This window comes from Pelmatolapia mariae, linkage group LG12 (genome assembly GCF_036321145.2).
Source record: "Pelmatolapia mariae isolate MD_Pm_ZW linkage group LG12, Pm_UMD_F_2, whole genome shotgun sequence".
In the NCBI taxonomy this organism is placed as follows: Eukaryota; Metazoa; Chordata; class Actinopteri; order Cichliformes; family Cichlidae; genus Pelmatolapia; species Pelmatolapia mariae.
Window position 1 is genome coordinate 23,773,475 of NC_086237.1, and position 26,935 is coordinate 23,800,409.

At 43.2% G+C, this 26,935-nt stretch overlaps 1 protein-coding gene across 4 annotated transcripts in view; it reads right to left on the reverse strand.

Moving 5' to 3' along the window:
* Nucleotides 1-634: 634 nt before the first annotated feature.
* Nucleotides 635-26,935, reverse strand: part of ebf2 (EBF transcription factor 2) — a 28,435-nt gene continuing 2,134 nt past the window's right edge. Inside the window, exons 2-16 of one of the 4 annotated variants that reach the window (XM_063489185.1) lie at nt 26,483-26,639; nt 24,762-24,819; nt 23,455-23,510; nt 23,257-23,330; nt 21,788-21,856; nt 7,731-7,812; nt 6,111-6,252; nt 4,945-5,075; nt 3,928-4,054; nt 3,743-3,831; nt 3,557-3,622; nt 2,856-3,030; nt 2,582-2,764; nt 2,299-2,469; nt 635-2,124 (exon numbers count right to left, since the gene is read on the reverse strand). In XM_063489185.1, the coding sequence (XP_063345255.1) occupies nt 2,093-2,124; nt 2,299-2,469; nt 2,582-2,764; nt 2,856-3,030; nt 3,557-3,622; nt 3,743-3,831; nt 3,928-4,054; nt 4,945-5,075; nt 6,111-6,252; nt 7,731-7,812; nt 21,788-21,856; nt 23,257-23,330; nt 23,455-23,510; nt 24,762-24,819; nt 26,483-26,639 (1,612 nt within the window). In that variant the 3' untranslated portion in view covers nt 635-2,092. Of the gene's footprint in view, nt 2,470-2,581; nt 2,765-2,855; nt 3,031-3,556; nt 3,623-3,742; nt 3,832-3,927; nt 4,055-4,944; nt 5,076-6,110; nt 6,253-7,730; nt 7,813-21,787; nt 21,857-23,256; nt 23,331-23,454; nt 23,511-24,761; nt 24,826-26,482; nt 26,640-26,935 lie in introns of all 4 variants that reach the window. The other 3 variants (XM_063489184.1, XM_063489183.1, XM_063489182.1) reach the window with 3 other exon arrangements.

Genomic DNA, 26,935 nt, shown 5'->3' on the forward strand with positions numbered 1-26,935 from the left:
CTAATTACATTAACAGAGAAGGGCCATTTGAGGGAGCAAAAGAAAGGGGAGAAGGAAAGTAGAAATACAGCGGTACCACGCAGAGGCTGAAAAACGAGACAGTGACTGCATGTGTATGTATGTTTTAAGAGAGAGAAAGAGACAGAGAGGAGGAGGAGGAGGCCTCGTTGGAGGGAGACTCATGTGGTTCTCACTTGGGCCCCCAGAGGCTTGGTCCTCAGAGAAAAGCAGGCTTATTGGAGAGAAGAGAGATGGAGAGAGGGGGGTGTTGTTTATCTTGACATGCTCTACTCAGTCTTTAACGCTCGCATCACAATTAAGATGCTGCGGCTCATCAGCTATGTATACAAAACAGTGTAACAAGCTGCACGAGCACACAGGTGACGGGCGCAGTCAAAAATAGATTCAGCACAACCTTGAGTTGTGGAGCACTGTGGTAAAATCTTAATGTCCAGTAAACTGTCTGATAATCCAGTGTGTGTGAAAATGAATGACAAGACAGTTTACAATTTAACGCAGGGCAAGAAACAAAACAGCTTGTATCAACATCACACTTTTTTTTTTTCAGTATCCATTTTATTTGGAGCACAAAATATAATTACACCTTGAGATATACAAATCACATTTGCAACCATTTTTTGTATCATTTCAAAGAAAGATGGCTTCAAAAACATAATATTAAATTGCTAATAATTTTTAAATAAATAAAATTAACCAAACTCTAAAAACAATTTTGCACGAGTCATCTGTTCTTTGTGTTCTTTGTTTTTCGAGTCCTGAGAATGCAGTTTGTGTCGTACTGAAAAAAATGTAACTAAGGAAATACAAGTAAAAACAGAATGATGAAGGTCAGTGAACATCTAATACGCCCGCTTCTTTTCTTTCTTTTTGAGCATTTGTGCTTTTATTTACCGTACTGCATAGTGACTATAGACCTGTACTGGGCTGAGACATTTAACATGGATGTGTAAAATGTAAAAGTCACAGTCGTATATATTTAAATTTGTAACATGGAGTGAAAAAGTACCAGGGCATCGGTGTAAGAGAGCATGCATTTAAAGTGAAATTAAAAAGAGATAAGGCTAACTAACATTTCCTTTATACAAGGAGAATCACCTTCTGCAACATATATATATATCGTTATGCAAGATCCTGCAAACTGGGGATGTTTACTTCAAAAGAAACCAACCGAATTCATCTTCTCTGCTGATCATTCATCAAATTCATTAGTAACTGCTGAGATAAATTCATGTCAGTAACAGCTGGAAAAAGTATCACTGTATAAAAACACGTTTATATTATTACCTAAACTAACAATAATAAGTTAAATTGCTTGTTCTTAAATAAATCAATATATGAATTCCTTTAGTAATAACCCTTGAGACAAAGAGCTCTCCCGTGAAAAACCGTAACGATCAGAACAAAAAATAAAGGGTTTGTTTTTCTGGAATGTAAATTGTCTTCAAAAAGTCTACTACAAAAAAACCTCTCACTAACTCACAGACGGTTTACACACATGCCGTTTAACGTGTCCATACGCAGACAGAATAGCACCCTGCTTTTTAGAGCTACAACTTTTTATCTGAGTTGTCTGTCGTCCTTCAGTGTTCAGTGCTCTCGTTGTGCGTCCTGTAAAACTCTGGCCGTGGTTTTGCCCAGGTGTTGAGGAAAAAAGGTGAATACTGCATGTGATGGTTGGTCAGAAGTCAGCGCAGATGCTTTTGAAGCTTGAGGCGAAATTCGAAGCAGTCTTCATCTGTTTCTTTTCCGAGGCTTCATTACACACGCACGTACACAGCCGTATGTGGTCCAGTCTAGTGCTGCTTGCTAAGGAGGATGGTCTCTGTGGTTGTGGGTGGATTATTCTCCTCTGTGTCTGCAGTGGATAGCTGGTCTTTGGACATTTTCATACCCCGTGCTGTTCATCCAGACGGATGAAAAAGGGACTAAGAAAAGGCGAGCATACGGGGTTGGGGAGGGAAGATATACAGTACATGGTCGCTAGTGATCAATTTTCCATTCTCCCCGCCCTCGTAGTGCCAAAAGAGGGGCTAAGTGAAGCAGTGGTCTGGGGTAGATTGGGGGTGCTTTGCTACATCGGGGGAACAACCAGGCCCGTCATTGCTGGAGAGAAAAAAATATACAAAATCTATGATTCGACTCAATCAGCTCTTGCATTATTCTACATCCAGCAACTGTTTTCTGTCTTGTTCAGTCAAAGCTTTCGAGTTAGTACAAGGGGTTAGACTGCATTCATAAGTTCAGACAGGGGGGTCAGATAGTGAGTTGGATGACTACCTCTGAAGCTGTTCCCCCCTGAGGCGGGGCAGGCAGGGGAGGGAGAGCCTTGGGGCCTGAGGACGGGAGCAAAAGCACTCTTCTGTTTAGCAGCAGACGGGAAGGAGGAGAAAGGCAAGAGAGAAGATGAGGAGCTGGAGCTTCCTGGTATAGTGGGGCTAGAGGGCATTACTGTGGAACAGAGAGCAACAGTCAACTTTAAGCCTGAAAGTCATAACACATCTGCTTTGTTAAGTTCATTAATGCACACTTGAAGATATTTAGAAAGTTTTTAAGATCTTACTGTAGGGAGAGCCAGTGGGGGAGGCACTGTTAAAACCAGGAGATCCAGGAACGCCTAGACTAGTCATGGGAACTGTCCCATAGCCTCCAGTCATTCCTCCACTAGTGCCATAGGTTGACTGCTGGGGAGTTGAGGCTGACGGGTAACCCCTTGGAGACAAACTGCTCGAGTTGCGAATGTAACCTGGAGGGACCGTGGAAAAGTTGGGTTACATTTGAGCTTTATTAGCTGCAAAATCAAACATGAAGGATGACTTAAGGCTCAGTTTGCTCACCCTGGCTGCTCTGTCCTGGCTCTCCGATGCTCACACCCAACTGAGAGGGATAGGAGCCCAGGCCCATGACGCTGCCGTGGGCTGGTGAACTGGGCAGTGCCTGCAGCTGACTGTGAGGACGGGGAACACTGTAGAGCGCCTCGGCAATGTCAGCTGCTCGTTTCAGTAGCATGTCCTACAGGAGGTCAAATAAAATAGAGAGCAATGGGTCAGGCTCACAGACATATAATGCAGTTTGGCCAGCATATTACTGCTGTTAATTAATATATCTTTGGCTTGGCAGTAAACACAATATCTAATATCTAATTAATGTCTAAAACTGTGAATGTCTACGCTACACCCAATTAGCCCATTAGCTACAAGTTACATACGGTGTACTAACAGTGCAGCTGACAGTTTTCTGACTCATACTGTTGCCTTCATGAGTTTTAATTGTAGCAGCTGAACAGCCACTTGACATCCACAATCTAAAATTTTACTTTTTTGCAATGTTTTTTAATCTTTCAGCCTTCTGAGTGCCACACCTTTTAGGAAGATGCAGTCATTATAATGAAATGTTGGAAACCATCAGTCATTTACATTAGAAATTCAGTCTATAAATCAATGCTAATTGTTAATATGTAAAAAACTACAAAATCACAGTCACATGTGTACATTATTCTGTGCTTCAGTACAATATGTAAAGAAAATTTCCACCAAACCTGATTACTGTGTGGATTTCCATACAAAGCTTCCACAAGATCTGCTGCTCTTTTCAGGAGGATCTCCTGCAAAAAACAAAACAAAACAAAAACCGAATTGAATACAATAACCTCTTTCTGACATGTGCACTGTGGTTTGAAAGATAATCGTAATATAGTAAGGTCATATATGTAGCTTTCTCTCACCTTAGCTAGTTTCTCTGGGTCACCAGGGTGTCGAGGAATAACCTTCTGAAGACGCTGAAAGCCATAATCTATGGTTGGTTCATTAAGAGCTAAAAAAGGAAGGACAAAGTAAGTCAAAATCAGTCTCAGTTTAAAATTCTTTTGGATAACATGGACAAATAGAGCACAATGATGTGTCTACATACCTGTGTAGATAAAGCGCCCGGGTGCTCCTTTGCAGAATTGCTTAGATTTATAAGACAGTGTGACTTCCACAACCCCGGGAATGTGTCTCGGAGGTGTCTGGACACGGATAGCGTGTGGTGTGATCAGCTGGGGAACAAACACAGAAACTGTGTCACAAAATGATAAGAAATTCAACGTGAGGACTCCAGCTAAACATTGGTTATTTATTTCTGCTCCTTGTAAAAAAAGATTATATATAAAGATTGACGCAGACATATTATGTCAGTGCCAAAGAACTTGAATCCTTCTTCTTTGTAATGACCAGCAGGGAATGTTCAGGAGAAAGATCCAGCTGAACAGAGGTCTAGGAAGCAACTTTAATTCTTCCTTCATGCATAAGGTCAATAATAAGGTTCCTTGTGCGTCTGTGGTCACTATTGCTAGTTTCAGGGTATGCTTTAGGGAATGACTACTCACTTGCTTGTGATATCTGGATTTCAAAAATCAACAGCATGGTAACAGCCAAAAAACCCAACTAAAGGCTCCAGAGCTGTAGACCCAGACCATGGTGGGGAAAAAAAATTCAGTTCAAGGCTGGAAACAACCTGCATAAGCTTGTTAGAAACTACATACGAGGCCAGAAGTCCTGGTCACGAGCCATGCACATGACTTTTAATCATGGTCTGGAGCTCAAGTCAAGTGTAGCTGGACTACTTTTTAGTTCAGTTTTCAAACTGAAACTGGCATTATTTGGCCAGGAAAAGACACACAAGTGGCAAATTTCAACCCATCAAAAAGTGGACTACTATCATTAGCTTAACTCTGTGACACCCTGGCGACGTTTGTCATGCTATGACAGCTGCCACTGGCATTTAAAGAAATATCCTCACCACCGTGTCCTGTAAATGTTCAGGCTACTTCTACAGTGCACAGTCTAATTTTGTGTAGGCTGCACCTGAGTAACTGAAATAATGTGATAAAGTTTTCATTTTTAAATATCTACCATCATTAGTGTGATGTTATGAAGATGCTCTTACCTCACTCCACACGAGCATACTTCCAAACACCACTTGTAGCCCATCAAAAAAGTTCTCCCCAATGACTATGACCATTGCACCACCGGTGGTCCAGCCCTCACTCGGACTGATGGCTTTGATACATGGAGTAGCTAAACAGAAGAGCAAAGCAAGATTTACTTCAGCGGTTTCAATACAGGATGTTCAGCAGTTGAGAAAAGAAGATGTGCAACGGAAGTGGGGATCTGATGAGGACTGTTTTAAAGATGCTCTGTAGTTCAGGATTGTGCAAAACAAGTTCTAAGATAAACTTACAAAAGCTAAAAGCATTAGTGCCTGAATATTTCAGCTTAATTTTGTTTACGATGTGATTTTTATCCACAATGAACTCAAAGAGCACATTGGAAAGATATACAGTGTAGGTCAGCAGACACAGGAGCTCAATCAATCGACATTCAATGAAAGAGTTAAAAACAAATCTCTATTAAAAAATAAATGCGTTATGAAATTTATTTATGCACAGAACCGGAGTAAATGTTCTTGGTTACCTTCCACCACTGTTCAGATAAATAAGTAGTTCTTAGTTGAGATGTCAATGTGATGTTGAAGATGTAGACCTGGAAACGGATCTCCAACTGTAAACTTTGTTCTCAGGCTTACAATAAGATAGTCTCCACTTATATATGCATTTTCACTTTGTGGTTCTACAAAGCATTTTGAAGTGTGTTTCTCCTTCACTGTTTAGACACTAACGGCACCGTAGCTGCAACACAAGGTGCTTGCCTGCCCTGTGAAACAGACTGGGTTTTGATAGTCTCGCATATGGAGCAGTAAGATATCAAACCACCAGCTCTGGGAGGAGTAATTTCACTTCATCACCTAAGCCTTGGTCACCCACATAGCACATTGTTTATTAGAGATGACAGCATTATCTTGAGTTGAATATTTTAGGACACATTGACAAGTATGGAATAAATGCTTTAATTAGTTCAGTTAATGACCTCAGCAGTTATGTTTGATATACCACGGTGATTATGATCGGACGTTATGCAACTCGAGTACCTGCTGTTCCCTTATGTTCTGTGGATGAGTGTGTCTTATGCTTCTTGTGAGTGATGCAGCAGACATGTAACACAGACAAAAAGGTACGGTAAATGAAGTGTGACGCGATGGCGTAATTGTCTTACCATATTCCATCGTATTCTCGACAGACTCGCCTGGCTCCAGTCTTCGAGCTCTTCTGCCATGTTTTGAGTTGTTGTGGACAAACATGTTGTCAGACACGGCTAGGACGTGACCGTCTACACTCACAGTGCTGGACAGGACCACCTGAAAGAGAGGAAAAGAGCCATGAGGAAGATACATGAGCGTCTATGACCCACTTAGACAGCATGCTGCGAGTCACAATCTCAGGTTACGACAGTAAAATCCCTGAGCAACGATTTGTTTTAGTGTACAGGTGATAGTCATATTTCTTAATAGGTAATGTGACATCCCCGGGATCTCCATAATATGTCTGCATTCTGGGGATGACACTGTTCCCGCAAGCCTCCACTCCTCCATCAGGTCTCCATATGGCCTCTCCTGCACTAACTTTTTGATTCATAGAGCATGCAGCAGGCTCATCGTTGTCTCCTCGTGATCCTTCAATGACAACAAACATATGGACCAAATCTCCCATTTTAGCCAGCAGTTAAGGTAGTGGATGATATATTGTGACCCTAATTTGATTTTCTGGTCTCAGCATGTGTGTGTCCCTTCCCACATCACGAGGATGACATACAAATAATTAATGAGAAGACACTTTTGTCTTTGGAAAAATTATGAGTGTTGATACAATGCTAATCCTGAGCGCAAAACTGAGTTTACGCATGTTTATGAACATTTTTTGACAATTAAAGGGAGAAGGTCAATGAGAAAAAAATTGGAATTTAAACTAAACCATAATGTGTTTATATATTTGTTTTTTGTTTATTTTTTTTAGATATGTCAGAAAAGATCAATCTTTTAACTCCCTTTGAAATAAACACGTGGCAGTAATTTTACAGGTGAGGGAACACGAGGAGGGAAAAAAGGAGAAAAGGCATATGGTCCATAGGTGGTGGAAAAAGAGGGGCAGCTATAGGAAAATAACTGTAAATTATCGATCTAGCGTCAGACTCCTGTCCAGCTCTGATCACCTTTTAACCCGGAGATGAGAGTCTCGGAGTGCCTGCGTGCTCATAACTTCTCAGCGTGTGTCACCTCACAGGAGATAAAGCAAAAATGGTGCAAGACAGGAGGATGAAGACAGGGAAGGGACAGGGGGTTTGCTGGGAGGAGGAGAATGCCAGACAGAGGCCGCTGCTGCTGAAAGACGGCAGAGGAAGTAAGGCGGGAGCGTCCCAAGTGACCACTTCCTGGGTCACGGAGCATGACCTCCTCCATCTGGAGCCAATCACTCAATTCTTGACAACTTCCTGAAACACCTCAACCTATTTCCTGCACTCCAGCACCCCCACGACCAAGCCCCCCTCCACATATCCAACTCCTTTCGCTTGTCTTTCTGTCTTGCTGTCTTCTTATTGATTTTTAACTTTCACCTTTAACTCCCACCTTCGTGTTTTTCTCTGCACAACCTCTCCAAAGGAGGAGTTTAAGGTAAAAGTGTGACAAGAAAATTCAAAAACAAAATCCTCTATCTAAATTAGAAGACACGAAGTGACATTCTCATTAATCCAAAACCTTTTGTTTTTTAGTGCCACGTTCCCCACTTCCATGCAAGCACACACTCACACACTTGCTGGTTTCCCTCCGTGTATTTGTACCTGAAATCTCCTCATATCCCTTGGGTTTCCTGCTGTCTTCAGACAATTCTGGTTACATTTCAGGAAAAACTTCAAGAAAAACCTGCAAAGGTAAATACAAGGACACATGTTTGTACATTAGCAACAAAAAAAGCATCACACAAAAGAATCTTGATCACGTTTGTGATTATTTGCTACCCTGTGACAAACTGGCAGTCTAAGAAGACGCTAATTATTTTTCCGAGACAGGTCTTGTGTGTGTAAGGTTGTGCGGATGTGTACGTCTCTGCTCTGTACACATCTGATTACAGTTCTGTCTTCAATCCCAGCTGTTTAGTTTAATAATAAAGTCAATGTTATTACACTTTAAATCAAGTAATGAGATTTTGAAGCACAGTCCAGTGAAACAGCCACGGTGTTTCAAAGTACACTGGAGACAGTGATGTATGCCAGGAGACTCAAGGGACCGTGGTATCCCACAATGCCGTATTTGAACCCCCACATGGGAATGGAGAGGGAAATGAAGTACAGACAACTACAGAGAAAGTGAAACGAGGAGGTGGGAAGATGGAAGGTAGCGATAGAGGCACAGGCACTGGTATGGACATGAATTTTGTTTTCAAGTATATGTGTCTCATTACGTATGTGAGTCTACTTCTGGGTGTGATAGACTGTGCAGACACAGAGTAGGTGAGAGAGAGAGAGAGAGTGGTGCTGATAGCCTCTGCTGCACCAAAGGAAACCTGAGAGAAAGGTGGAATAAATAGGAGAGAGGGAGACTGTGGAGAGAGACTCCAAATCCCAGGTGTACGCAGTTCGGCAACACAGCCCGCTGCCATGGCAACGCAGCTCTGCCGCAATCCCAAAGTCCCCATGCTGAGAGGCAAAGACAGCGGTGGGAAAGAAAAGGAAACAACAAGAACACATTCCATCACTGAAACCCAGCGCGGAGCCAGGAGAGAGACTTGGCGAGGTGAGAGGCAGGAAAGTATATAAAGAGGACAGGTGCAGACAGGGCTCAGGAGGTGGAGGACTTAAAGAGAGGACGTGTGTTAAAATACAATAAAATAGGAACGAGCTTTGCGCTGATGCAGGGTTGTGATGTAATTACGCTTCTTCACTTCACAGTAAACACATCTGCCACATCTCTGCCGTGTCTGTGAGAAACACACCCATTAGCACTCCAATAAAACAAACAATAGTGAAACAGAGAAGAATGTTGCACAAGGATGCAACGTATTTCTTTTGGGGGGTTTTTAGTTTTGGGGAGGGCTTCATGGGTAGCTCCAATCCCACCCACACTGTGTTTTCCGCAAGTATAAGTCATCTTAATGTAGAGCGGTTGTTTGGAAAGGAACTTCATATTGGCCCCATGGCCCTGAATCCTCCCATCGAATACTAATCTCTCCCTCATTCTGTCAGTTTTTACTCGCTATTCTTCCATCACTCGCTCCAACTTCCTCCCTTGCGAACAGGACCTGGCTTCTAACTCCGTTCCAACAGTGTGTCCAATATTTCTTGATTTGAGCTATTTCGTCAGAGGACAATCAATATTGTTGTTGGCAGAGGGCTATTGCAATTTATCACTTAGATCTTAGGCCTCCGAACTCAAAGCCACGCTCAGTTTGGGGTGGAAACATGTAAAAGGGCACATCTGCAGGATTTTAACATACATGCAGCAGTGCATCGCACAGGCAGAGTTTTAAAGTCTGGTTCTGGACTCTAAAGTGGACAATAATCAAAAGTGTCCAGTTTCATTTTACTGCGTCTACTGAAGATGATACAGAACACATATTTATTATGTCCGGGCCAATGCTTCTTACACTGTGGCTCATTTAAAGGAATATAGAAGCCTTATGCATAAACCATTACATCACAGGAATCACATTTCTGGTTCAGTAAGCAGGTCCATTGTATACTTGTGATTTGATAACACTGGTTTCCTCACACAATCCAGTCGTAATCACTCACTTGACTGACTGACATGATAAATTTCTGCTGTAGTGATGCATCAGATACCAAAATCACAACCTAATTCAAAGGCTGTCTACACCGATCTCAGGCTTTGTGCACTTTCTGAGGGTTCTTGACCTTGTTTGTTGACTTCTTCTCATCATTCCTTGTTTGTATGACACCGGATGCCTCGCACATGCACGCTCACAACCACACATTCACATGCATGCATACATGCACACTCTAATACACTGACACACACCCCTCTGCTCCCCTCCCAAAAACCCATTGAGTCAACTTTTCACCCCCCCACCCCCCCACACCCCCCCAGTTCGGACGCACACAGCTGCAAATGCTGAAATTAAAGCGAGACATTGACGCATATATTAGCATGCATTAGCCGCTTCCCCCTGCCCACTTAACATGCAAATCTCCCAGCCCCGTCGCCTCGCACCTTCTGCCACACATTCATTTGCTGAATTATAATTAGACTAATCTTGCATAATTAATAAGAAGTCGAGGACCCTCTGTTTTTATCCCCTCCTCTATTGTGGTTGCAAAAGTTTAATATTGCTGTTGTTTGTTTTTGTTTTGGTAATGTAATACACCCACACACCTCCCCGTGCACACAGAAGAGACGAAGAGAACACGCTAAGAATTGAAGGTGATCCTCATGTCACAGGGAAATTGCAGAGAAAGGCTATTTTCAAAGAACTCCACCAGAGTTATCGTGTTTATATTTAATGGCTGCCTTGTTACACATCCACAGATTATACTGCTCCATAAAGCAGGTGGAAAAGAGAGATCCTGTTTTTATTAAAACACTGTCAAGTGGGTAACACGGTGCAAATAAAACTAATGGGAGGTATGAAACAACTTTTAAACTGTCTGCCTCAACAAATATTTGTTTTAATGACCAACAATTGAAGAAGAACTGCAGACTATAAGATAAAGCATTATTGGTAATCTTGTAAAAATGTATTTTAAAAATAAAACTTCTTAGATTAAGATTGCTTTTCCACATTAGTGGCAAATTTCACCCTACAGCATGCTGCAGTCAGCTATGAGAATCAAGTTTTATCTTCTGCAGCGTCTTCCCTCCACAGACACGCTTAAAACAGGAAACACAAACAAAACATAGAACCAAGTCTTAAACTTTGGGATCATTTTACACTAGAGCGCCACAGGGAGTGTGTTTTTTTCTTTTCTGTCTTCACTTCTAAATCTCTGTCAAGGCCTCCAGTCCCCTTTGTCTACATCTGCGTCAGTTCCCAAGACTAAACACAGGCCTCGCAGCATGAGGTGGGCATCCCAGGAGTAACAACTTGCTTTGCTAAAACTAGATCAGTGACCAAACTCCAAGTCGTGACACTAAAAACAATAAAAGATTAACACATTTTCATTCTTTACTATGCTTGGTTTCACATTCCTCAGTCGATTTTGGCATCTGTTACACATGTAAGCATTGCTCTGCTTTACACATGGCCTTAATCATGCAGTGAGCACCTAAGCACCAAAGGACTTAACAAAACTTTTCATAGGCATTCATCAGCACTAATCACTGTTGACATAAACTGCCTTTTCACATAGTCGTAAAACACATCACCCACTATGCTCGCTGTAAATGAACTTTTACTGGTTGCAGTGGCTCTTCAAGCAATCTGATTCAAGCATGGCTTTAATGAAGAGTTCAAATTAGCCAGGAGCACAGAAAACACTCCGACTCTCACTTTCCTGGGGTTGGCATTGGTTTTCTAATTTTGGGTCGGTGCAGCAGAAGTGACAAATTTATGCTTCAATCCAAATATACGAGAGGAGAAAACTTAAAGGAAACTATGGGGAGGGGGTGACCGTCATCATTTTTGCTCAGCAAAAGTGGGTTCCCTGCTGCTTGGTGAGAGGCGAAAAGTGGAGATGGAAAAAGAGACGCTCTTCTTCATCATCTTAATAAATGTAATTTTTGACCCAGTCTGTAATCCCTAATAATCAAACTAAAAAAGGCTGCAAAATGCAAAAAAGATGAAGAAGAGGCGGACACGGAGGAAGAGAGGAAGAATGTCGACGTCCTGTATGCAGGGCCATCACTCATCAGACATCCCCTCCATCACCTCCCCACCGCCACCCTGAAAAAACAAAACAGTGTCCTGACATCGTGGTGGAGGGGAGCTGAAAGGCGGGTGGGGAGGAGGAGGAAAATTAGGAAACCAGATGTGAAGCATTAAAACATACTGACATGCTGAGGGCCTTCCTCTGCCACACTCACACACTGAGAACACTAACTCGTACAGCAGGCTAAGATACATGCACGCATGCATGCGTATGTCTCACACACACACAGGCCATAAAACAACACACATGTACACATGCACACACAAAGACAAATACTGACTTGAAAGCAGCCATGTGTGCACAATCAATCATGCAGAATTATACACATTAGAAAAAGTGATGCCTAAAAAACAAATGCCTAAAAAATGTAAGCATGCTAGCTGATTTTTAATAAAACACGCATGAAATGGACCAAAACACGCTGCAGCTCATGGCTAGGAATGAAGATTTGGATAAATTAGGGAGGACGTAACAATTTTTCACTGTAAGACAAAAATCTACAGATGGGTCATCATGCATCACTGTATGGATATGCATCCAATTAGGACATATATTTTGGCTGAGAAATGGCTGGGTGAGCTTTGTTTTCCTCCATGAGGGGAGCTGTATTGGGGGGGGGGGGGGGGGGGGGGGGTATTGGAGCATAGTAGATGTGTATGTGTCAGGGGGGAAGAGTAATAAATACCCCTGGACCAGGGTCCCCTGGCAGACTGGGAGCTAGACTGGTCACCAGGGTTAACACCCGGGGCACCTGACCTCTGACATTGCTAATGGGGCACAGAAAACCCTCCACGAACTGATACCCCCGCTGTCGCATACCACCACAGGACCTTTCACACCAGTCGTCCCCAGTCCGCTCCCCTCCTCCTCCTAAAAACATACAGGGATATCTGTGGCATCACCTTCACTGCCCTTTCACCAGCAAATGCCACACAAACTCCCTACAGCTTGAGCTTCTCTTTCATTTTCTTTTTTCCGGGATGCTTTTTAAATATATATGCAATCATCATCATCATCATTAAAAAAAAATAAATAAATACAGCTTGACCCTCATCTGTTTCCACAAGTTAAGTACAGATGAAGGCTTTATCTACTAAATGGATTGTCACTGTAGGACCCTGATCTCATTTGACAGCAGTATTTATCCTGTGTGAGCTGGGAAGATTATCCTCAATTGGCCAACTTACTCATGTAAAATAAAACAGTGTGAATATACCGCACAGCAACTTAATGCTGTGTGTTTTATTTATCCGTTCTTATCCCTACCTCAGGTAATTACACATCACTAGAATTATTTTGCCGCTATTAAACACAGATTTTATTAAGGCTTCTTCTTTTGGCTGTTTGTGTGAAGACAAAATGCAGGACTAAGAAGTTGGGCTTCAAAAAGGAACATGCTAACTTTCACCAAATACACCTTCAAGCAGACAGCGAGCACATGGGTGAACTCAGCTCTTTATAAATTTGACTGGTGGATTGGCTGTATCCCTTTTGGCCTCCTCTCCGTTGCCTCCCGGGCTGGCTTCACCCCTGCAACCCCAGCCCAGACCTACCCCGCCTCTAAACTTGAGAACTGTGACAAAGCCAAACATTTTAACCACTGGTGCTGATTTATAGAGCTGGGTAGCGCTGTAAAACCTTTAGGCTTGCCACTGAAAAAGTGACTGTGGCATTCTGGAGCTGGGAGCTTAAGAGGGCTGCGAGGAGGAAAGTGGAATGATGGGAAGGGTACTCAAGAGGCACTTGAGAGGTTTCTCTTGGGTGTAAAAAGTGTTTTACTGCATAACCTCTCACCAGCTGCTAAATGTGCATTTCAACAATTTAAAATGAATTAATGTGTTAGTCTCTCGAGCTTAGCCAAAAGCATAGCATACAAACCATCCACATGGGACTGCGGTCAGCCTGCCAAATAGATAGATATGGATAGATATTCAGAGTCTAGAGAACATGAATTCACAACCAGGACAGGGAATAGAAGTCCCATCAGTGGCCTGACCTCTCCCAGCATGCTTGGCGTGTCCTGAGGGACGAGGATTCAAAATATACTCTCACAACTGTCAGATGGAGACACGTAGCACCTTCTTCAACTGAATAGATTTCAAATATACCAGAAGGTCATCCACGACGCACCAAAATCTAATCTTACCTTTTCAATACCCTTTCAATCAATCAGCAGCTAATAAGATTTACCAATAACGTGTATAAAGCTTGGCCCAAACCTCTCTCTGAAAAGAACAATGAAGCTGGGATGGATGCCACTGAGAGGGAGAGGAGAGGAAAGAGAAGCAACAACAGAAGGAGAAGAGATGTCTTCTTAATTAGCCAGTAATGATAAGATCTGACAAACAACATCTGTTTCCAGAAAGAGAGAGAAGGGAAGGGGGGGGCATAAGGAGGGAGAGGGAAGAAGAGGGCGAGAGAGCGGGATGGGAAGCAGCACGAGAGAGAGAGAAACTGCTGAGAAACCTGTGAAGCCTAGACAACAGGGACCTGCTTGTAAGAAAGTAAAGGGGGAGCGGAGGGGATGTGTTTGGGAGGGAATGCTGTGTAGCGTGACACAATGGAGAAAGGAGGATGAGAAGTATAGCAGAAGTGAGAGAAAGACAGACAGGGGAGAGAAATCTGACAGGGTTGAGGGAGTCGAAAAGCCAGGACGACTATGACAGACAGGAGAAGGAAAACAGATCAAAAGGAGAGAAAATGAGGAAGATAGACAGACGCAGAGAAGGTGAGCTGGATAATGGTGCTGAAGGGAGAGAGGAGGAACGTGCGAAGAGATGGGAATGGAATCACTCAGAGGTTTCAAGGTGCTGTAATTTACTGTCCATGGCTAATACACAACAAATGTGTGGGAGCCGTGGACTGCGAGAGGAGAAGGGGAGCAGAGTGGTTGGGGGCCAGGAGGGTGGAGGCTTTAGGGAGGGCATGCAGACTGTTGGGGCTCTCAGCATGCCTGCTGGGAGCCTGTCAGCAGTCACATCACCCCCTGCCCTCAGCCCTGACAGATTCATCAGGACCATCCCACACCCTGATGCATGTATCCAAAAGATTGCAGCGACAATTGTTAAACTGCTTTTACCATTTTTAATTCACATTTCCTGTCAGACTTTTATCTGTTAATGTTATGTTTGATCCAGCAATCATCCCCACATCAGACAAGCCACCACTACAGCTCTCATGAGATCTCGTGAAAACGCTTCAAAAACTTCAGGCTTTTAGCTCACTCTCTATACTTTTAAGCCCATTTTGGTTCTTTGCTCGCTGTTTGTTGCAAGACAGTTAAAAAAAATAGTGTATTGCATACGGTCAATAGAAAGTGTGGGTTGTTTTCTTATCTGTAACTAAAATCTATCATGAAGTCAGCAAAAGGAAAAAAAACAGAAGAAAAAACTTAACTAAACCAAACTAAATCTCAAGGGGAACATAACCTGGGTATAGCCATGACTATAGGATATGATGTAACATCTGAAATAGCACAAAGACAGCAAATTGTGACAGTTAAAAAATTATTAAAGATTACTATTAAAGATAATGTGCAGTATCTACATTGTGCCTTGTACATTAAATTTGTTTGGGAATAGCTAATAAAGGTCGCACCAAAGATCTACTTAGTAAGATGGAAACACACCATGGACTTGCCTTCAGTGGGAAGGTTCTGTGCAGCAATCCTGCACTCCATACTATGCTCCACACTACTCCATGCTTGATTTTTTTCAAGCAGCTTTGATAAATGTACCGAAGTTCTTAAGAATGAAAAGCTATTGTATAAGAACTGTGTCTATACACAGCATCTTTGCCTGTCTGCTTCCTTCATGGACCGCAGGAAGTATAACTTTTGCCTCAAGCCAAAAGTGATACTTAATCAAATTTTATTTTTTTTTAAAAATACTGCAGAAGTGTAAATATTAGTGTTTGGAAATGCTTTCAAAAAGTGAGCGTCGGGGATTTCAGAGAAATCTAACTCCTAAGAAAAATAAGTCTTTCCAGATCCCAGATAAATAGACAAACAAAAAAACAAGGTGGCCTGTGGGGCCGGCTTAGCACCAGGGGGCATTGTTAAGTCATTAGTGAAATTTAAGCCTTTAACCACAACCAAACCCAGTCACCCCCAGCAGCAGTGTCCAGCCAAAGAAAACAGCCCCTGTTACTAAATACCACTGCTAACTGGCCTTTGACTCCACCAACCCCCCAACACACACACAAACACACACAAAAGATTCTAGATTCTTATGAAGGTCCAGTGCAGGAATTTCTTGTTCGCTTGCTCATGATCTGAAGTGCTGCTAAATCACTGTAATTTGCCCACTTGTGATCCTTTGAGTGTCCCTGCTTAATCCCTTCACTGCTCAACCAAAGGTGAACCCTATTAGTGGCTAGCCAAATGGGAGGGTTTTCCCCCAGCATCCCACCCCTCCTCGAAATTCCCATTCATAAATCCCACCCCACCCCACCCACCCGCAGTTCATCCATTGGTAGTCCGATCCCATTTCCTGTCACAACATCTCTCCGCTGCTGTCTGTTTCCTACTGCCCCCCTGTGTAGGCTCTCAAAGAAAACAAACCAGGCCTACTTCTTGTGGCAGAGTTCAAGCCACAACAGCCAAATGCTGGCCGTTTCAGAGCAAAGGTGACCAAACACAAACTCGGCCCATAACCTTCCACTCATTATACACTTCCTGTGCATGCTGGAGTCCCGGGTATTTCCAGCTCACATGACACCAAAATGTAGAGAGCTTGAGACTTACCAAAGGTCCCTGAACTCATTTTCAGCGGTCTTAACTCTGAGTGTGGCTCTTACTGTTTGAAGCGGTGCCTGTCAGAGAATTTGATATTCTAGACATTGCATCGTCTCTCCCTGTCTGTCTTTGTGTCATTCTCCTGCTTGCATTGCCCCAAGGGAGGAGCCATCCCCACAGTCCTGTGCCAGCTGCTCAGTGGTCCAGCCTGCGTGCCGCTCTGCTGTGTGAGGCGTTGTGCACTAGAGCCTCAGGGCTCTGTCGCCACGCTGCCTGGACCCCTGCATGAGGGGCTTGCTGACAGAGGGTCTGGAGGGACTGGACAGTACCAGCTCACCAGGGAGAGTCCTGTGACAGCGGACTGAGGGGGGCAGACTTTGTCTCTGAACATGCATGTGTGACAGACAGGTAATTTATGCAAAGATAGTTACTGATACAGCAGCCATTACTAAGAGTGTAAACATGCTTCTCTATGACATGTTCAGTTTCTTTAGTGTATTCAACAGCAGCTTTAAAGCCAAGTCTGCACACATTGAAAATGTTAGATTTTTAGGCTCACCTGTAACTGGACTGCCACTTACTGTCGTAGAAACTGACAGCTTAAACACCTCAGCCAGCTACAGCTGCACTCAGAGTATGTGAAGGTGTATTTGTCTCAGTTTGCAACAACTTCACCGCCATCATCTTCAACTCTTTTCCAGTCAAAGGATCAAATGGAGGTAACTGAGAGATCCACCTTTGAAGCCATGTAGCTATGATATTATGATCTTAGTGCTGATTGCTCGGGTTCAGGATGGCGCGTATGAACACGGTTTGATATATTTGACTGGACTTCAATTATTTCTTGGCAAAAAGATCTGTGACTTCACAATAAAAATGTGAAACTGAGTTGTGCTTTCCAAAGAGTGTGGGTTCAGACACTACGCGCACCATTTCCAGCTTTGGACCAAACCTAAAAAAACTCATCCTAAAATAATATGAGAGGAAAAAGGTAAAGACAGCATGCAAGTGTACACAGAGAGAATTATGAGTTTTAATTAAGTACAGTAAAAGGCAAATCTAATACTGGATGCATGAGAAACAGTCTCCTAAAATGACATTGTTGTCTCACACATAAAACTCTCAAGCGCGTATATGACGACCTAACGGGGCGAGTTGGCGGTAGAATTTGAGTATGCATCTGGGAAAGGGAAGGAATTCGACCTCTGACACAGTCCAAAAAATGTTGCTGCATTTATTCTTTGGCTGATAGTTTAATGTTCTTTTCCCAAAGACTTGTAGCTTCTATTTTCTTTTCAGTTGAAGAATGAGGAGGCCAATATTCCCCATCATTAGTAGGACAAGGAGTAGCTTTATGTGACCTGCTGTGAAATCAGGTAGGCAGCAAAACCCTGCAGGAAGCACAGAGGGAAGTAGTCTGCATCATCATGGGTTTTTTAAAGAAAATATGACAGGCAGGCACATGCAGGTGGAAAGACTAACATCAAAACAGATGGTCACACTGTCTGTCTAATACACCACAGTGGCAGGGAGCAGGTATTTACATACAGCAACAGATATTTGAATAGTTTATTGTCAAACTTTCCAGACAGCGTCGAGCCATAAAAAACGATAAAAATGACAGAGTTTAACAGCTCACAAGCACCGCAGAAGCGAGATATCCAAGAGTGAGATGTGTTTTCACGGGGAAAAATGTGACATAAGATTTATACCAGCATTAAGAAGTGCTCACTAATAACTGCAATAATGCACATTGACCTGAGGAAATTTGTAATTGAGATGAAACTAAACCAATCTTCTGTATATTGATCAGCAAGGAAACCCTGCTCGCACTCAATGAAAACAAACCTGTGGTACATGCACATAACTAGAACCAAGACTACAAACAGATCAATACAACCCACAACCTAAGATTAAGAATAATGGATCGTTCTCGGAGCTAAGCTCAAATAAAGTCATTTTGCGAGACTCATATACTATAGTTTTAATAAATTAAAGAATAAAATAAACTCTAAATGCATCCTTCTGAAAAACAAAAAATCTGGGTTTAAGCTGCTGCTGATGAAAGTGTGCACAAGTATGTAACAGTCCTTGTGAGCTCATTTTCAATGTGGGGGAGGGAACAGGCATATTGACAACATTGGAAAATTCCTATTGATTATTCGTCTTTTCTCTGAGCACCGGCTTGTTAAAAAAGGGCCCTCTTGGAAACACGATCAATTAGTGAGATAGTGCTTACCATTGATCACCCCAGTGCCCCTCACAAGACTCCTGCCTTACAATGGATCCCTCTGCACACTCTATATGACCAACTATTGATCTCAGCTTCTTAGCCAAATATAAAAGCACACACTCAGAGCTGACCCCCACCCTCACCTCAACAAATCCCATTCAACCCACACAGCCTAATACTAATACTGACATCTGCTTGTCTCCATTGTAAACCCCACAGTTCACTCATAAATACTGAGGCCCAGAACCAATATAGTTTCTCTGAGGTCAGAGATCAGTTTGGCAATAATACCACCATTAACAGATCTGCCTGGGTTGGGATTGAGAATGAGCTAAGTTTCAAACAGTGAAAGCAATCATCCAAAAATAAAGAAATAAAAATAAAAGAAATACCAGTATTTGAATTTTGACCTGAAAGCACTCAATAATTGTCTTTTTCGCTTAATAAATGACCTTTAAAATGACCTGTCAAAATAATCAACCACCAGTTTCTGAAAAAAGATTTATTTACGCATGTTTATTAAAAAAGAAAAGAAAAGAAATGTAATGTAATAAATACATTGATTGCATGAGCTTGAAGAATTACATTCATAGTAATGAGCCCAGAGGCATTGATCCAACTTCCTATTGATCAATCCAATCATCTAACCAATCAGAAAACAAGTCAGGCCATCAGTCAAGGATAAGTGACATCCTGCAAACAGAGATGTCACATTAGGACTGCGAGTATAACAGTTCACCTATGCAGCTGCAAAACTAGCAGACACAGCAGGCACTGGGGCGTTAGATAATTCGCCCCCAAAAGCAACTCGAGTCATCTCTTTGTCAACTCCTGCCCTTGCCCTCTTCATCCCTCCACCCTCTGTCCTTTCACCCCTCCCAGTGGATCAGCTGTGATCTCCTCTCTCTCCCCTTTCACTCAGATCAGGATTAGAAAGAAGGGAAGGTGGAGGGGGCTGCAGCAGTAGCAGCAGCAGCAGGAGAAGGGGGAGAGAAAGCTGAAACAATATGGAAAGGAGATTAGAAAAGAGGGGGTTTGGGCCGTTTGGGGAATTGCAAACTCCCTTGTGCTTGGGTAGGTGTCCTAATGACACCGCCTAATTATGGCAAAATTAGACAGGCTAAAGGGAGGGTGAAGGGGGGTGTTGGTGAAGGAGATGGTAATGTGACGGAGAAAATAAAGAGGAGCACGGGAATTAAGCAATAGGGAGTTAAAATAGTAAGCATGTGAGAGCAAAAGGGCGAGAGGGGTGTCCAGAAGCGCAGATACAAACTGGGGCAGGTGGAAAGGGAGCAATGCACTGAGGGTGCGAGGAGAAGGAGAAAAGAAGGAAGGAAAAGGGTAGAAAGCAGTGGTGGTGGAAGGGAGTGGGCCCCAGCACGCTGCATGTTAATTGGAGAACAGGTGTTAGGGCTGGGAGCAGGAGGCTGATTACTGGAGCCACAGAAACAGACTGTCTCCTCCACACACACACACACAGAACTGCACACACATACACAAATGCGCATAGGCTTCAGACACACACACACACATGAATAATTTAAGACCCAAGCAAAGACTAGGGAAAAAGGTCAGTGTAGGGGTCAAAGAGACACACAGACAATCGTACATAGATCCATATACATACATAAATAAACATCCCCACAAGCATGAAAATATACATTCGTTTGTGTGCATGCAAACGATGCATATGTGTTATAAACTTCCTCCTAGTTGAGCATACATACATTGAGCATATGGAGAAAAGTAAGGACACCTCTGATTGGGCAAAGCAGTATTCCACCAGCTTATCAGAAATTAACTGGCTTCTAATAGGTGGGTCCCTGAGGAGGGGATTTTGTAGGCTAGTCGAGAGGGAGAAGCCCCCATCAGGACAGGATATGGCCAGTGTGATTAGAGAGTACAGTAGGTCAATGATTTAATTTAAATCAATCCTCACAGAGCTGCACATCAGCCTGCACATACACACGCACACAGAGAAAGTCACAAAGAAATATAGACTGTTTTTGTTTTGTTTTTCCTCACCAGAAAACCGCCAATCTACTTAAAAAGCAAATTTCAAAGCAGTTTAGCCATGTTAGGAGGAAGTATAAAAAGGGTGCGGAGGGAGCGATTGTGAGAATAATGTTCTAGAGTAAATGGGAAAAGCAGCTGCTCCAAGGTATTCTGGGAAAATTCATACAACAACAACCCGATTTTTCCGTTATATGAAAACTATCTTCATCTGAGATCCTCTGAGACACACTGTCAACAGCCAGCCGGCTTGAACTGAGGAGGGGAAAGAAAAGGGTCCTTGATATATGTGAAGTGAGTGCTTTCTAGACAGAAGATTGCAGGGAAGGAGAGAAGGAAGGAGAGGGCAAAGGAGAGAGTGAGGGAGAGAGAGGTGATGAAGGTTGCCCCATGACATCACACAGTAGGTATTTCACATACGGTCTGCTTATGAGTATCAATCACGCTGGTTAATGCCAGGCAGACAGTGTGGGACCTCCAAAAGCCCTTTAGACGTGAAGACTCTCACACACGCTGATTACAGGGGTGGTCATCTCCCTTTAAGCCTGATAACTGGCCCTCGGGGTGAACATTAAGTACATATGTGAGCCTGTCTGGTGGTGTGAATGATCCACATGCTTCTGATAAAAGTAAATCTGTGCTTTTGTCAGGTCTCAGGTGCAAATGAGTGACCAAAGTGAAACAGATCCCAGCAAGCTTGAAGATAGATCAGCCGATAAACAGAAAGCCGCAGACAGAAAAACACATGGGAGACAGACACGGGCGCTTTTCACTGGATGTTACCGCCTGTTTGCAGTGATATGGTGTAAATCGCCCCGGAGAAACAATGAACATACTTCCCATGGAGAAGGAGAACAAGATTGACATGTGATGCATACACGCACAGTTAGGTATTATGTCTTAAATGAACAGAGAGCATGTGTAAGCTTCTTCTACAGTTGGTGCAGAGGGGACTGTTGTGAGAGTTTAGATAGTATAGATAGGTGATGGTTTGAGGTGATGGACACTGTGTGGGACATGCTTTGATTTTATTACCTGTCGATGATGACTGGATCGGACGGCGTCTCATTTCGATTGCCACAACTTTTCTTCTCACAACAGCGACTGAGTGGGCGGTTAAAGAAACAGGAAAGTGGAAAAAGTTAGTGTTGTGGGGGAAAAAAAACCAAACCCCACCAACAACAACAAATTAAACAGGAGGAGCCACCATTTTTCTCTGACCCATCCACATCCATAGACCCCGGCTGCTCTGCTCCACAGTGGGCCGTGATCCAGGAACACACAAAAGCAGCATGGGAGGGGTGGGGAAGAATGGACAAAAGAATAAAAGAGGAAGAAAAGGTACAACAACACACCCTACAAACAGTGAGGGACCATTGAAAAAGTGAAAAGCCAGCTAGGCAATCTGTCACATTGATTTTGAAATCAAACTCAACCCCCATGCAGCTTCACTGCGCACGCACACCGTCCCATAACATCCTACCATTCTTCAGCGGTCTTGTCCGAGGAGCCTGCTGGCCAACCAGTCCCCCTCAACAACCCCTCCCAAAGCCCCCAACTCCCCTTCACTGCATAACAAAAGTGCCCCCACCCCTAACCATCTGCCACCCCTACACCTCGCCTTACCCCTCTCGTGTCCCAGCTTGGCCCTGCCCTGCCCCCCCTCCGTCCCCCTGTCAGACGGCCTCACTCCCCAGCTGTGACGCTTGCCCTCTGCCTCTTCGGCTCTGTTATTAGCCAGCTGTGAGTCACATTCGGGCATCTGCTGGCTACACAATGGCAAAGCTCACTCTGCTTCAGCCCTCCTCCTGATATTCCAGTCCCCCTAGCCTTCTTCCTGTGGCCCTCACATCCTATAGGTCAATGCCCACTTCCAGACACTCTTAAAGTTCTTCTACATCCACAAAAAAAAAACAGCTACCTAAGCCACGACCAGCCTTCTTAAACTCGCTCTGCTTCCGAAGCTGCTCTTTGGCACTGGCTGCACCGCCGCACTTGTCATCCAGTGCCGATAAAGTTCATACATGTCTAAACATAATTTTTATTTCCATGAGCCAGAAGCAGATTAATCCCCTAAAGTGTTTGCTGCTGTCAGTTGATTTCTGACTGCGAAAACCACAGGCCTGAGAGAGTGGAGCACTCCAAGACGGAACGGGAGCTTTCCCAGGGACATGCTGCCTCACAGCAGACAGCAGCGGTGGGTTACAACTGTAACAAGGACGATGATGGACAACTTAGACTTACAGTTCAATAACAGGGTAATTTTTAAAAAAGTACAGCCCCAAGCATCACCACAAAACCCATTTAAAGCTGACTGAGACAAAACAAAGTGAAAGAATGTAATGGATATAAGTACTTGACATTTGTAGGTGCAGGTTAGTGTTAGTGTTAGTGTGTGTGTGTGTGTGTGTGTGTGTGTGTGTGTGTGTGTGTGTGTGTGTGTGTGTGTGTGTGTGTGTGTGCGTGCGTGCGTGTGTGTGTGTGTGTGTGTGTGAGACACTCACCTGCACATAACCTCATGTGTGAGCAGAACTCGACACATTTCTGGATTCTTGTTTTGTCCCTCATACGATATGGGCTGAGAGGAAGAAGCAAGGTGCAAAGGGTCAAACTAAGTTAAATGTAAAAGTAAATTAACTGCTGTTTCTTAAAACTCTAAGTGGATTCCCATTCAAGGGAAAACTTTAGGAAAGTTTAACAACCTGTTTAGTGACGGAGTCGATAAGTCGTGCATAAAGATCCTGCTCAGTGCGAACCCCTGCAGAAAAAAAAAGAAAATGTAACTTTTTATAAAAAGTGTTTCAAGCATGAGAACGATTCTGTTACACTGAAATAATTGTCATTCTTTAGTTGGATGTAAGGTGCGGGTAGAGGCTACTGAAGCTTGAAACAGACATTTCTATTGTGCTGGAAACCTCCAAAGAAGAGATGCTCATTTTAAATTAATTGCAAACATAACCGATCTGTCACATTAAGCGCTTAAACTCTCTTACCTCTCCTAACCACTCAGCGATAAATCTCTGTGGATTCTCAAAATAAGATGGAAAGATTTATGATAGAATTTTTTTTTTCCACAGTATCTGGATAGGCTCTAAGAAAAAAAAGCATTGAACTCTGTCCAGCCAACATGGAGGAACAAGATTGGCATGCAGTTCAAATTTCCTCTGTGATGGTTTCTGAGGGGATTGAGTTATTTGATGTCTGATGATTATTACTCATATTCGACTCTAAGGCCACAATTTATAACCAGAATCTCACGGCTTGTCAAGCTGTTCCTTTTATGGTTGTTCCTGTGTGAAGCTATGACTGGCGGGAGACATTCTGCTGCGTTCGAACAGGAGCTGATCGGCTTATTAAAGAGTTTAAATGAAGAAACAAACGGGTTGTTTCTTTTTTAAAACATTTCTTCTTACTTGCATGTAATCAGGTGTGTCTCTTTAAAACTTTGCCTCGGGAGAAGGAGACAACACGCACTGAACTACTCCCTCAGAGGAGACCACGCTGCCTGTGAATTTTTTCATGGAGAGTTTGGAAAGTATTGCCTTTAAAATGTGCTCCTTTCATCAAAGTCTCGATTGAGATGCCTTTGATAACGCTTGGGGGAAGGGGATGAGAGGAAGTACTTTTAGTGTACTTGTATGTATGCGTGTGTATCAGCGGGTTGCTCTGGAACGCGTCTTTTATCTTCTCTCCCATGGGTGCCACTGCGACAGACTTGGGGCAGCAGTGGCTCATGGGAACCAAATTTCTGTGTATCCCCCCTGATCTGCTGTGGAAGCACCATGGGGGAAGTGGAAAGAGGAATCGAGGAGCTGAGGAGGTGTTGGGATGGGGAGGCAGCGTGCACCTCATTTCCCTATACATGGGTCCATAAGTAACAGCTTGAAAAGCTGAACAGTAAATTGTATAAATCTAGTGATAAGAGCTAGAGGGGAAATTAATGGGTAAGTCAAGAGTAGAGGTGTGTGTCAGGTTTGTCCAATTTTTGCTCATCTTTGAACCTACTCACCATTGCTGTAGAGGAGCTGCAGCTTGTAGTGAGTACCGTTGTTGGTCTTTTCTCCAGTCTGCTCCTTGCAAAAAGAGAGGCAGGCGTACAGACAAACGCAGAGAATACAGTTAGGCTCGCTGGGGTACAGATAAGCACAGCTGGGCATCAGTAAACAGGGTTAAGCACAGTGAGTCTTGCCTAATCCTGCAGCTCGCCCTTCCCATGGAGCAGCATCGAGATCAGAGAGTTGTAGGCTCAAAGCTCATTTGGGACCCTGTGTTTTGCTCATAAGCTGAGCACTTAACCTTGAGTCGGATATTCTTTGTAGAGGTTGAACTGTCATCTCTGATACAAATGCCTAAAAAAACCCTCGGATCAAATGCAGTGGTCCCCGCTGCAGTGAGGTAGCAGGCATGGCTATATGCACTTGTGTGTGTGAGGGCAAAGTGTGTTCCAGCGAGTGGAAAGTACTGCGTGTGAGACTGAGCAGCAGTCGACCTTGACAGAAAAACTTCCTTTCTGCTATCCCTCCTTACACCCCCCTGCCCTACACTCTCCACTAGCCTCTCACTTCTTCCTTCTTCCCTCCCTCTCTTCTGTGTTCTCCCTCTTCCTTTCTCTTTCTCTACCTCCACTGGTCTTTCTAAGTGGTCTCAGAGGAATGCTCTCTGGTCCAATAACCCAGGAGGCTGGCATCACAGAGATGAGCGCGAGAAAGGAGGCGAGAGAACAAGAAGGTTGGGGGAGTAGAGAAACTGGGAAATGGAGACAGTTGCAAGGAGAGGAGAGGAAACGGGGTGGAAATTAAGATGCATGAAGATAAGATGAAAAAACTCCAAACTTAATATGAGAACACACCTGGAGATAGATGGATGCCCAGTTTCATAACTTTTGTAAATATACACAGAGGGACGTTTACTTCACCATGCCATCACTCTACCTCTGCGCAATTACAAAGCAAAAACAGATGCCAGGGTAACCATGCAGAAAATGAACTTCTCCACTGCCGTCATATTAGTCTATGGTCTGTGTGGCACAAAGGGGAGCACGCTAACAGCTTCGGCCCCGGCATCAGGATTGCTGCCTGCCTCACTCCGAAGCTCCAAAAACCCAAAAGTATGCTAGAACTTTAGTTGTTAGGATAGAGTCCCCTTGTCTTTTCCACTGAGTGCAGTGGTTGCCAGAAGTTCAGGAGATTTGTGCCCCCTCACCACAAGGCAAAAACATCCATCAACACTCCAGGCATATCTCAAACTGTTTCTGTCTTTCTCTCCACGCTGCACCCTTTTTTATTTTGGTGTTGTCCAACTTGAGGAATCCCCCCACCCCATACAGCAGTATTTAGAGTATGGGAGAGAGGCATGAAGGAAAAGGAGACTTTGATGATTAGTTCACTGTATAACTTAACAGGAGTGAGCATAATTTGCATTTTAAAAAAGTAGTGATGTCCTCCTAATGAGGCAAGCTGCTAATTAGTCATTAGATATTCTTTTTCAATCCCACATCATCAGCTCATTGGGGGTAAAGCTTGTGTAAACATGTAGCCGTCAGCTGTTCGATATGCTTGGCTTTACCAAGGATGGGGAAAATTAAGCTGAGCACCTGGTTACGGCTGAAATACTGTATAGTACAAATACATGTGGATAATCTCTTATTTCGGGCGATTTTGATTAAACACGTTAAATATTAAAACTCGATGTAGAATTGACATCTCTAAGCTTTCGGGAACAGTCACACACCTTTTCGTGCTCCACAAAGTCCACAAATGCAGTCCTCTCCACTTCCACAGGTTGGCCGTGTCTGTCGTAGAGCGCCAGGACAAAGTGGAAGAAGTTGGACTTGCGGAGATTTGAGGGCGGCTGCTTCTCGAAATGAGCTCTCGACAGGGCCACTCCACTTAGGACACAACCGGAAGAGACAGTCAGCTCACGCTTATCACACTGAATATTATCATACTTTATTTAATTAAACACATTTATAGCATCAAATAGAAATACTTGTTTTCCTTTTATTAAATGACAATTAACAGGCTTTCTATTATTATTATTATTATTATTATTATTATTATTATTATTATTATTATTATTATTATTATTAACAATAACAATAATAATAATAATAATAATAATAATAATAATAATAATAATAATAATAATAATAATGATAATATGGAAAAAGAAACACAATAAGCA